This window comes from Gavialis gangeticus, unplaced genomic scaffold (genome assembly GCF_001723915.1).
Source record: "Gavialis gangeticus isolate Ggan-Ray unplaced genomic scaffold, GavGan_comp1, whole genome shotgun sequence".
Lineage (NCBI taxonomy): Eukaryota > Metazoa > Chordata > Crocodylia > Gavialidae > Gavialis > Gavialis gangeticus.
In genome coordinates, this window is record NW_017729019.1 from 892407 (window position 1) to 905049 (window position 12643).

At 50.3% G+C, this 12643-nt stretch overlaps 1 protein-coding gene across 1 annotated transcript in view; it reads left to right on the forward strand.

Annotated features, from left to right (window-relative positions):
* CACNA1S (calcium voltage-gated channel subunit alpha1 S) overlaps positions 1-12643 on the forward strand; it is a 20219-nt gene that overhangs the window by 392 nt on the left and 7184 nt on the right. The window contains exons 2-11 of the mRNA XM_019513723.1: positions 838-903; positions 1462-1553; positions 2252-2411; positions 3563-3690; positions 4956-5052; positions 5799-5901; positions 8929-9030; positions 9188-9312; positions 9661-9789; positions 10433-10632. Coding sequence (XP_019369268.1) covers positions 838-903; positions 1462-1553; positions 2252-2411; positions 3563-3690; positions 4956-5052; positions 5799-5901; positions 8929-9030; positions 9188-9312; positions 9661-9789; positions 10433-10632 — 1202 coding nt within the window. The remainder of the gene's footprint in view (positions 1-837; positions 904-1461; positions 1554-2251; positions 2412-3562; positions 3691-4955; positions 5053-5798; positions 5902-8928; positions 9031-9187; positions 9313-9660; positions 9790-10432; positions 10633-12643) is intronic.

The window sequence follows — 12643 nt, forward strand, 5'->3', positions numbered from 1 at the left end:
CTGCTTTCAGGCGCAGGGCACCTGAGTGCTCTGTGACAGGGCAGATCAAGGATTTTGAAAAGGGGGTGCAGATAGTATTGTCAAGCATCACATAAAACACAATAGCTATGTTTCTCCAGTTTAAACCAGAACTTCTACTAATATACTAGGGGCCTAGGGCTACGTAATTCAGTTTAAGACTGAGGCAAAAAAAAATCTTTACTGGAATGTGCATTACTTTGCTATATCATTTATTATGTATAAAAACACAACAAATTGGGCAAAAAATAATCAAAAGCTGTTGTTTCATTAGTCCTGTAGTCATTAAAATTCAATGGGCTTCTCTCTTTCAGATTCATAGAACAAATCTTGTCTTTTTGAGCATCTTGGTAGTGCATCCAATGCTTCACTGAAAGTTTCTTACCTGAGCTGATGTACACCTGAGTTAACACTTCTAGCTAGAGTTAAAAACAGTCTGCAGGGCTGTGAAATAGGAGTTCCATTACCAGGAGCCAGCAATACACAGCAGAATGGCAGAAAAGAGATAACTTGATTAGGGGAACGTTAAGACTTGAAAAAGGAGAGAGGGTGGTTAACACCTGGGGAATGAAGCGTTTAGAAGGACTCAGCTAGATGGTGATGAGCCATGAAGTGCCATGAAGCCGTAAGCCTCAGTGCTCCCAGGATAGAAATACTGCTGCCATTGGCAAGCAGGAATTTTTAAGCTTTGGGTGTGCCAGGAATTGAAGCAGGGGGTGTAGCTGCACCACTGCCCCTGCCTGGATCTGCCCCTGCCTCTCACCTTGCTGCCGGGCTGGCATTGCATGGCAATCCTGGACTTTTTGCTTTGTCTCATAGGCCCTGCCCTATGTGGCGTTGCTGATCGTGATGCTGTTTTTCATCTACGCTGTGATTGGGATGCAGGTAGGCAATGGGGACAAGGTGGGGCTGTGGCTGGTGGGGGCTGGGGGAGGCAACATCTGAGTTTTATAGTGCTTCAGGGAAGCAGGGTAAGAGGGCGGCTCTGTGAAGGTCCCCTTCTGGGGGCCCATGGGGGAGAGCACAGTTTTATCCTCATTCCTCAAACCAAGAGAGGTCAAACTCCTCTAGCTTGTCAGGGTGACTCAGTGGCAGAGCTGGGAATAACCCCAGAGCTGTTGGCATCTGACACAGTGCCTGGTCTGCAGGGCCTCCCTGCTTTGCACACTCCCTGGCTGTGTTTTAGGATGCTGAATGGAAAGGGGCTGTCTGGATGCAGCACGCAGGAGGGTATCTCCAAGGCACGTGCCAAAGGGAATCTGGACATCCACCCCCCATCGAATCTCAATACATCCTTTGGCTTCCAGAGGAAACACTGAAGCCAAGTAACTTCACTAGCAATGAGGAGCAGAGGGGAAGCTTATGGGCTTACAGGGCAGAGAGGCTGCCTATGGCTGGGCATTTCTGTGCAGGGTGGCTTGAGCCTGACAGTGTGCTTCACAGATGCTTGGGAAAGTTGCCATGGTGGATGGGACCCAAATCAACCGGAACAACAACTTCCAGACTTTCCCCCAAGCCGTGCTGCTGCTCTTCAGGTCTGTGGGGTGGCAGTCCCCTTTTCAAGCCACTGCTCCATGTATGACCTCTCTGCTCACCCCCACCCTGCGTTCACTAATCCAGAGTAGGCCTGAGGGACGTGTACATTGTTTTTCACCCCACAATGTCCAATCAGGTCAACAGAAGCATTCAGCGAATTTGTGTTGACTTTGCTGGATTGTTTCTGTAAAAAAAAAAAAAGAAAGAAAGAAAAACTACTAAACAATTTAAGCCATTTTCTGTTCCCATCTGAGGTAGCCATTGGTTTCTAAATCTACTTCAGTTTTGTCACCAGCTAAATTAAAAAGAAAAAGCTCCAAGTGAAACGTTTCAATCTGGGCTGAACAAAACCTCTCGTATGACCCAAAACAGATTTTCTCACTCTTCAAGAAGACTCCCTTCCCCTCCCAGAGCTGTAGACACAGCCCAGGGGTCCTGGCTCAGGGGCTGCTCTAATCACTGCATGCCTCTACCCTGCCACATCTGGGGCTGGATCCCTGTGGTCCTGATTCCCAGTGGCTTCCTGTAAGCTCTGGCCCATACTTCCCTCTCAGCAAAAAGTGGAGCCCAACAGTATTGATTTCCAGCACCTGCTGTAATCATTAGTCCACACTCCCTTCCTGCAGGCTGGTCACTCCTTGCCTTGCTAGGGCAGCCGTCCCCTACACAACGCAGCTGATGCTCCCTCTTTTGGTAGGTGTGCAACAGGAGAGGCCTGGCAGGAGATCCTGCTGGCTGCCAGCTATGGGAAGCTGTGTGACCCAGAGTCTGACTACGCCCCAGGAGAAGAGTACACTTGTGGCACTGGCTTTGCCTACTTCTACTTCATCAGCTTCTACATGCTGTGTGCCTTCCTGGTATGTTTCTTTATTGTGAATCCCTATGGCCTGGCCAGGCCATTGTCACGGACCACTGAGGATAGATCTTGGAGCTTGTCCCAAAGCTTTACCTCCATTAGCTGTTCCTCAGCACACCCAGCCCATCTCAGCAGCTCCAGGCTAGATCAGAGAGTCCAGCATGTTCTGCCTTGTGAAGCCAACCTCCCATATCCTCCCCAGGGGCAGAAAGAAGGCCGGGAAGCAAAGTATCAGTGCTGCTGTCTACACCAGTGATCCTGGGATGTTGTCCCCCAACCTTGGGAGTCTGCCCCATGATAAACCAGGGCTCCAGGGAGGTGAAGAGCCCCTGCAAATGGTTCCTTGCCCTTTAGTCTTCCAGAGGACCACATGGTGCAATGCTGTCAAGCTACTGAGTCACACAACCTCAAGCTGGTGGGGTTGAGATGAATGCACTGTCGTATAGACTAAGGACAAGCATCAGATGCCATCTGGGAGAGGGCAAGGGGAGGGAACCCACACTGCTAAGACCTTTTTCCTGCAAGGTGTTAGCCAAAAACCCTGCTAGCTCCAGGAGTTTCCTCTCCCCACCTGCTCTGGACCCAGCCCTGCTAACACAATGCTCACTTCAGACTCCATCTGCTGAAATGTGAGCAATTTCCCCGAAACCAGGCTCATGTGGGGTACTGTTTTGGGGCCAAGTCTCCATCCCATCTGGCTGTCTTGAGCGGGGGCATATAAGCTATTCTCCATGCAGTGGTTCAGCTCGACAGCCTGAGAGCCACAGCAGTGCGAGTCCCTTTAGCCCACTGCTTACCTGCATGGAAGACCGTTCTCTGATCCATACGCCAGGCCTTGTCTCTGAATGTACAGAGTCCCCCAGGGAGGAGAGAAAACTGAGTTGACATCTGTCAGGCTGGTCAGAGGGGATGATTAGTCAGAAGAGACTTACCAGTACCATTTCAGACAGTAGAGAAGGTGCCATACTTCCCAGTGCCCTGCTGTCATTTTATATAAGACTTGCATATTGGATCAGCCCAGCTCCTGTCCTATCCTGTGGGCTCTGGGCGAGATGCTCCACTGACTTCAGCAGAGCTGCTCTGAACTGGCTGAGCAACTGGATCTGCCTCCGGATCCATCGGTATCATTCACACATGCTCATTTCCCATCAGATTATCAACCTCTTTGTCGCTGTCATCATGGACAACTTTGACTACCTCACGCGTGACTGGTCCATCTTGGGTCCGCATCACCTGGATGAATTCAAAAGAATCTGGGCTGAATATGACCCAGAAGCCAAGTGAGTGAAAGCTTGTCTGTGACTGTCCTTGGTCTAAGTGGCAGCAGGAAGGTGTATTATTTCCTTAAACATTTGAGTGAATATAGCAGTCACGTAAGGTGCTGGATTGACAGCCCTGGGCACTGACAGCTCCTGTTAATTCCCAGCTCAGGCATAGCTGAGGCACATGCTTCCCTCCACCCTCCCCGTGTGCCTCAGTGTTAACTTGGAAAGGGCCTTGCTCTGAATGAGATAGGACATTCATTTCTGTGGTCCTGTGAGGTGACCACTCAAAGTATCAGGTTATGATGGTGGCTTTGGCCTGTAGACTCTTGCCTATTAAGGAATGGACTAAGAAACAGCTGCTTATTTGAACACAGAGCACCAATTAGCAAAAGTCAGATTGACACTGTTGGGTCCAGACTCAGAATTCCCTGCCCAGTGCCTGCATCAGCCAGGCTCCAGGGACATGCACATTAGCCGTATCTACATGAGACGCTGACTGCTCGGGAGCTTGTTACTACTGCACAGTAGCGTGCCATGGCACGAAGCACGATGCGATGCTATGGCCCAGTAGTAACAAGCTACTGCACAGCCATCAAGAAGCCGTTCAGGGACTTTGCTGCACCGTAACTCCTGTTACTTTGCAGTCATTTAGTATTTGTGTATGCAAGTACTAAATGACTGCGCAGTAGGAACTGCACAGTCAGCATCTTGTGTAGACACGGCCACATTAGCACAGCAGCAAAACTGGGGCTTGGCCAGTAGGACACCAGCCATAAGTGTTGATTGAGAGAGGACACCAGGATGGCAGCCCCCAGGGAGCCCATGCTGGGGCAGCAGCAGCTGATGTACGGGGAGATAAGACTCTCCAGCACTTGGTACAGCCTCCCCAGCTCTGAGGCTCCTCTGCCCAGGGCACTAAAAGTCCAAGTTATGCCTCTTTGTTGGCATCATTGAATCACTCTGTGGTATGTTGCAAAACCAAACCTCATTGGCTTCCAAGTTGCTGCCCTTTCTGGGTAAGTCTCTCCTGCACTGATAAATGTGTTCTCCTGGCAGTTCTGTGCCACAAGAAAGCAGCATTCTCCCATGTCACAGATGGGGAACACGAGGCACAGGGAGGCCGAGTGACTTGCCCAGAGTCATGCAGAGGATGTGTGGCACAATGGGGAATCAGAGCCAGGCTGCCTACCCCCAACCCAGCTCTCTCTCCACCCCTCCCCATGAGTTCTGATCCCAGATCTGAGCAGACAGGTAGAGCAGAGCTGTTTTGATTCCAACAGGGGGAGAATCAAGCACCTGGATGTGGTGACCCTGCTGAGGCGCATCCAGCCACCCCTTGGCTTTGGGAAGTTCTGCCCACACCGTGTGGCTTGCAAGGTAACTACCTACTTGTCAAAGGAAAGTTTCCTTTCTATGACTCTAAGGAGCTTCCCTCCTAGGCCTCTCCTCCCACCAATACATACCAGCCTCCAGCTGCGCCTGATTCCACTGAAAGGACTACAGAAGGGCAGAATGCCAAATCAGATTTTCAGCATCATGAATAATTATTATTTAAGATCTGATTGGGAGTGTGGAGTGGAGCAGGTGTCTTTTGGGAAAAGCAAAACAAGATGGACTTAGGCTGATGTACTCCAGGCTCCTTTTGATATAATGGCCCCTTGTGCTATTGTGGGCAGTGTGGGCAGACTGGATAATCTCCCTAGGGAACTGCCTTTTTTAAGAGCCCCAGAGCTCTTGCTAAACAGAGCCCTGCTAGAGATGGGGTCAAGCTGCACAGCCCAGACCTAGGGCTCAGATGTGGGGGCTCCATTCAGTGTCCGCTGACTGGTGAGGGTTGCAGCCTCAGCTGATTGCTCTTGACACCATACCTTTGCACGTGCCATGCAGTAGAGGCAAATCCTGGTTGTCATGAGTGTAGAAGTGTAGAAGAGAGTGTTGAGGATGCTGGACTTGGAGCCCACAGGTTTCTGTGGTACACTAGCCCCCTTTCTGGGGTGCACAGCATCACTACACAGGGTCTGTCAAAGTTCCAGCAGGCCCAAGCCATCAACCAAGGGAGAGCTGCCCATGACTGCATAAAATGTTCTCGTCAAGCGAAATGTGGTTGTTGGTTTGTTGTGCAGCGCCTGGTGTGCATGAACATGCCTCTGAACAGCGATGGCACCGTTACCTTCAATGCCACCCTCTTTGCCCTGGTGAGGACGGCTCTCAAGATCAAGACAGAAGGTGAGGGACCACTGGCTCCCACTTCAACATCCCACCCTGTGCTTGCTCAGTCTCTAGAGTCTCCTTCATAAAGCTTTGCTTGCACTTTGCATTCAGAGATGACATCCCTCAGCACACATATGAGGTGCCTGCAACATTAATACCCAGCACCTCTCAAGTGCATTTCATCTGAAGCCTTTTGCTCTTTGGGCCAGACTATTTTGCTACATATCTGCCCAGGGAAGTTGTAAAATGTCCATCACTGGAGGTTTTCAAGAAAAGATTGGACAAGCATTAGTCAAAAATGACTAAGGAGTAGCTCTGCCTGAATTGCTGTGTCTAGAGCAGCAATTAGAAGCCCAGAAACACCACCTCACTCCCCCAACACGTTGCTGGAGTTCTGGCTCTCCAGTCAGGGGGTGTGATGTGTGGCGTTAAGCTTGCTGTACCTAGGTTGAAGAGCAGAATGGAGGATGTTTGGTATTTCCCATGTGTCTGGGCTTTGCTGCTGGCCATATTGGGAAGGGAAGATTTTTCCACCTTTTGGGACTACAGGTGTTGGGTCAGGGTGTTTTGCTTTCATCAGAAGCATTGGGTGTGGTGGGCTGCAACCAAGGCTGGGGATTTTGACTGAGATGTGTCAGTGCTCCTGCTGGAACTAAAACCTTCCACTCAGGATCAGACTGATGATCACCACATTTGGAATCAGGAAGGACGTTTACCTCCTGGTTATGGACTGTGAGGCTTTTGCCTTCTTCTGTAGCAGGGTCTACAGCCCTCTTCCCTGGAGCTCTCAAGAGCAGTTTAGCAACTCTTGCAACAGCAGAACACTTACCACCATTGCTCCCAATCAGCTAATATCCCCTGCCCCCCACCCCCGCTTTACCTGGAGCAGGTTAGGGTGCTATGCCTCATATTTATGCAACAGGGTTAATTGTCTAATTAGTCAATGACACAATCAATTAGTCAATTGATTGTGTAATTAGTCAGTTTAACTCAGCTGAACATGGGGCCTTTAAGCGTTGTGAGGTTATTTAGGGGTCAGTTCAGTCCTCCTTGGGCACGTCTACTTAAGATGCTTTACTGAACTTTAGATTAATCTAATGCACAGTAAAGCATCAGCATCTACACATGCCTGGGACTTACTGTGCAGTAAGTTAGGCTAGTGCACCATTTGCTAGTATCAACAAATACAGGTTACAGATTAAGGGTACAGTAGCTGACCAGAAGCATTTTGCTTCAGGTCAGTCTAGGTAGCAGGGGGCCACAGGGGGCAGGGGGAGGAAGCTGGCTGCAGCTCCACTATGAAGCTCAGGATTGCGTCCTGGCTCGGCAACCCTAGTCTGGGGTGATGCCCCATGCCCATGTAGCAGCAGTACCCTGAGCTTTCCTTCTGTTTTGCTTGCTGAGGGGATGGGGGAACTCTCTGTCCTCGCAGCACCAGGCTGGGGACAGAGAGCTTTCCCATCCCCACAGCCCTGATGCTGCTCACGCAGCACACACTCCCCGCTCCACACCAGATAAGTGACAGAGAGCTCCCCCAGCCCTTCAGCAAGCAAAGTGAAGGGAGAGCTCAGGTGCTGCTGCTGCTTGGCCATGGGGCTTTGCCCCAATCCAATGCTGCTGAGCCAGGCTGCAATCCTGAGCTCCACACAGCTGGGAGCAGTCCCCCACTCTGAGACAGCTTCCCCCAGCTCCCTGGAGCCCAGGCCTGACCTCCATGCCCCCTGCCAGCCTAGGGCTGGCACCAGAGGAGCCTGGAGCTCCCCTGGCTGCTGCAGGGGGACAGAGCAGGGCCAAAGGGCTGGAGCAGCCTTGGATTCAACTGCTCCCATTGGGAGCAAATTTGCTTCTGACATGGGTACACATACGGATGCATTCCTGGGAGCAGTTTACTTAAGGTGCATGAATTGTATGTGTAGACGCACCCCCTGAAATCCAGTCACCTCTAGGGTGGAGCAGAGCAGCTGTTCTAGAACACACAGCAACATGACACCATGGGTTAATTCCAGAAGAGAGCAATAATACTAGTTTTAATTAAAAAGGCAGGGAAAATTTAAGGATGCAGAATTTAGCTGGAAACTGTAAGGGCATCAGGGTTGAAAGTTCAGCGCTTGGATGAAGGTGTCATTGGCTCTGTAATGACCAAAAGCAGTCAGTGTCCTCTGCCCAACAGGAAGATTATCAACTACTTCCTGAGTTACCAGAGGAACTCCTTGTGTCATGTCAGTGTTCCCTAGACGTCTCATCATACAGGCCAGTTACAGACCTGTTTAGGGTGTGATATTTCATGCTCACAGCCTAAGACAGCCATCAGAATGTGTTGCATGGGTCTGCAGTCTAGATGCCCTCATCCTGATTCTCCCAGGATTGTCTCAGTGTCACCACACCAAAATAATCTCAAACACTGAGTAAAGGCAATGTCATTATGTCGTGACACTGTCCCTTCACATTTAGTTACATCAGGGGTAGGGAACTTTTTGTGGCTGCAGGCTGGAATGACCCATGCTGGGTTAAAGGTGGGTGGGTGCTAGGACTCAGCCATTTGATGCCACTTGTCCCTGCAGCAGGAAGGGGAGAATATTTGCAGCCAAGGTACTGAATGCTGCTGAAACCCCATATCAACAAGCTGATCCAGTGGTTCCATGGCCTAGATCCACCCCACAGGCCATAGGATGCTGACCCCTTTGGTACGCCATCTTACCATCTTGCATCATGGCACCAGGGCATTCAATGATGCATCCCGCTTCCAGATGCCATATCATGACAGAAATACAGAATCAGGCCCACAGACTGCAGTGAGTTTTTGGAATAACACTCTTACAATGAGTGCCAATATGGGCCTGAGAGCAAGCAGTGCCTAGACTGTGATGATGAGGGTTTTAGGGAAGCTGGGACAGATGAACCCACAATGGGCAGGTGTGGGGGGGTAAGCTTTCATGTACCATGGGTTTTTCTCTGCATCGTGACTTTCTGCTTCCAGCCATTTTCTAAGGATATTGTTTCCTTAGAGGCAGAATGAATGAGTCTGTGGTTGTTTCCTCACAGGTAACTTTGAGCAGGCCAACGAGGAGCTGAGAGCCATTATCAAGAAGATCTGGAAGCGAACTAGTATGAAGCTCCTGGACCAGGTCATTCCACCTATTGGAGGTGTGTTCTGCCTCTGGCATCTGCTACGCTTCCTGCTGTCATTGGCATATGCTTTTCCTGCTATCATCTGCCAGCACCTTGCCTGTTAGTAGCTGCTCTGTAGGACAGCTGGGCAGTGTCATCAGCAGGGTTAATGGCTTGGTTTTCTCTCCTCCAGATGATGAGGTGACAGTAGGCAAGTTTTATGCAACTTTCCTCATCCAGGAGCACTTCAGGAAGTTCATGAAGCACCAGGAGGAGTATTATGGATACAGGCCCAAAAAGAACCCCATTGAAATCCAGGTCAGTGGAACACAGGGCAGGTGGAGCCCACCCATTCATCCTGCCTGTAGGAAGCAGCCAGACTTTTCCTACTGCTCAGGGATAGGGTAGGGTTTACGTCTAAATAAGGAATGATGGGAAGGAGGCTTAAATGCATTTACCAGCGCAGGAAAGTGTCTGCACTATGGAAGGAACGCAATAGTTCATGGTGGCACAAAGAGATAGAAGTGATCAAAAGGAATTGTAGAAGCAATTCCCAGAGAGGAGGTAAATGGGGTTGTGGCTTTCCTCTCACCTTGTCATTAATGCCAGAGCTCTGTCCTGTAGCAGCCCCACAAGTGACCTTCCCATCCCTGTCTTTCCAATCAGGCTGGCCTGAGGACCATTGAAGAAGAAGCTGCCCCTGAGATCCACCGAGCAATCTCTGGAGATCTGACTGCTGAGGAGGAGCTGGAGAGAGCTATGGTGGAGGCAGCGATGGAGGAAGGGATATACAGAGTGAGCACAGCAATGTTGCTTCCCTGAGGTGTTGTCTTTGCTCACTACGCCCAGGCTACCAGCTCCAACAACCAGCGTCCCACTCAGACCACAGCCCACAGAGGGCTAGCAGTCTCAGATAGGCTGGCCAGCAGAGCCAAGGTCATATGATAATGCCTGAGATTGCAATCACAATGTTGGGGCCACTCGCTCCCCAGTGATTAGGCAAGAACTAATTGAGGCAGCCACATATGGCTAGAAGACAATTCTGGTACAAGAACAAAAGGGCATGAACTGGGTTAATTTAAGGTGAAAGTTAGAGGTTTCTAGCCATCAGAGCAGTGAGGTTCTGGAATACCCCCCCCCAACAGGCCCCAAAGCTCTAGCTGCTCTTAGGATGGAGCTATATAAGTGTATGTAAAGAAGTATATGGTGTAGAGCCTATGATAGCAGGAGATTGGACTGGCAACCCAGGAGGCCTCTTCCCAGGCTCTTCCATTCCTCTGAAATCAAAATTGTTATCTAGGAGTGTGGCAGGGGAGCAAGGGAGATGCCCAGGCAGTGGAGATAGCGCTGCCCATGGAGGAGAGTTCTGCCATATGAAACTGGCTTTGAGGAGCATGGTCTCCAGGTCTCCTCTGATCAATCCTTTTTTTCATTCCAGAGGCAAGGGGGCTTGTTTGGTCAGGTTGACAACTTCATTGAGCACCATAGCCCCCTGCAGCCCCATGTAGCCAGCCAAAGACCCCTGCAGTTCACTGAGCAGGGCAGCGAGGACCTAGACTCCCCTGTCTTCCTCGATGACTTCACCCCAGAGAGAAATACCAATGCCAGCAATGCCAACAACAACAATGCAGCATCACGGTAATGCCCTGTCTGGGTCAATGGAGGGGACAGGGAGGAAGGGAGATGCTTTCAGCACAAACAAAGTTGTTTCTCTCAGAAAGGAATCCTTTCATCCCCTAGAATAAGCCTCTGGCCTGCTGGGACTTGGGGTGCAGATGTGGGGAGAAAGAAGCGCTTCCATCTTCAGGGGAGGTAGGGGCTGGGAGGGTGCACATACACACTTGATTTTTTGCACATGTGTTGCATGCATATGTACACACTTGCATCTGAATGCCTGTGCACATGTGCTCATGTATATGTGCCTACATGCTTAGATAAGATAAATCACTTACTCTGAACTTCTGGGGCTTGCTCTCAGACTCAGACTGCAGGAAAAATGAGGTTCCCTGGCTTCAGCTTACAGGTTGAGACCTGCTTTCTGAGGGCTATGCAGTATCATTTCCCCTAGACTATGCCTCCCGCAGGATATAAAGGGTGAGTGCCCCTTAGAAAGCACCATGGCCTTGGGATCGCTGTTGCACACAGCCATTGGGTAGTGGGTGAGAGGTACAGACTGCTACTACTAGCAGGAGGCAGACTAACCCAGCAGCTGGCAGCTTGCTGCCAGGTGGCTTTGGGTCTTCATCTAGTGATTTCAAGGGAGTGAGACCAGTTTACCCCAGATGAAGATCTGGGCCCACATGGCTTGTGGAACGCTTTGAAGTCTAGAACAAAGCAGAGGTTGATGGCAAGCAGCAGAAACCCTCAAAACCCAAGGGACCTCAGTGTGCTCACTCCCAATTTTGTTCTATGTAGAACTAAATGGCCAGAAAAGTAGATGGTGCTCCCAAAAGAACAGCTTATCACAAGACAGTGTGTTCACCCCACTTTTATTCAACATCTCCATTAATGATCAGTCACTTCCTGCCGAATGTCAGCCTTTCATCTATGGTGATGATCTGCATTACCACACAGCAAAATAATTTTGAGGACACAGAGAAGATCCTGGAGAGGGCACTAAACAACAAGATGTCAGATTACTATCTAAACAGTTATCTCAAACCTAACCCTAGCAAAACCCAAATCTGTGCTCTCCATCTGAGAAGCTGGGATGTGGAACAACATCTGAATGTCACCTGGGCTGACCAAAGTCTCAAACATCAGAAACACCTGGTCTACTTAGGGGTAACACTGGACCATACACTTAGTTACAAATTAAATACCAAAGCCAAGGTCAACGAAACAACATTCTGCATAAGCTCGCAAATTCCAAGTGGGGAGCATATCCATTCACCCTATGCACTGCTGCCCTGGCACTTTGTTTCTCTGGGGCCCAATGCCTGCACCACCTGGGGACACTCAAGTCACAGTAAACATATTGACACTGCCCTAAATGATACATGCAGAATAATGGCAGGCTGCCTAAAACCCACCCCTGTTCCCTGCCCGTGCGCACTATCTGGCATAGTGCCCCTTACATCAGGAGGAAAGTAGCAATCGACATTGACTGGCAGGTACAAGAATCATAGAATCATAGAAGTCGGGTTGGAAGGGACCTTGTAGATCTTCAAGCCCAACCCCCTGCCTGAGCAGGAGAAAAACTGGGCTCAAATGACTCCAGCCAGGTAGGCATCAAGCCTCTTCTTAAAGACCCCCAGGGTAGGAGCCAGCACCACTTCCCTTGGAAGTTGGTTCCAGATCCTAGCCGCCCTGACCGTGAAGTAGTTCTTGCGGATGTCTAATCTAAACCTACTCTCCAATAATTTATGGCCATTATTCCTTGCTTTGCCAGGGGACACTAGGGGAAACAAGGTCTCTCCCAAACCGTTCTGGTCCCCCTAGTGAGTTAGACGGTCACCAGGTCCCCCCTCAGCCTTCGCTTGTGAAGGCTGAACAGGTTCAGGTCCCACAGTCTTTCATTGTAGGGTCTGCCCTGTTGTCCCCGGATCATGTGGGCGGCCCTCCTCTGGACCCTCTCCATGTTGTCCACATCCCTCCTGAAGTGGGGCGCACAGAACTGGACACAGTACTCCAGCTGTGGCCTGACCAG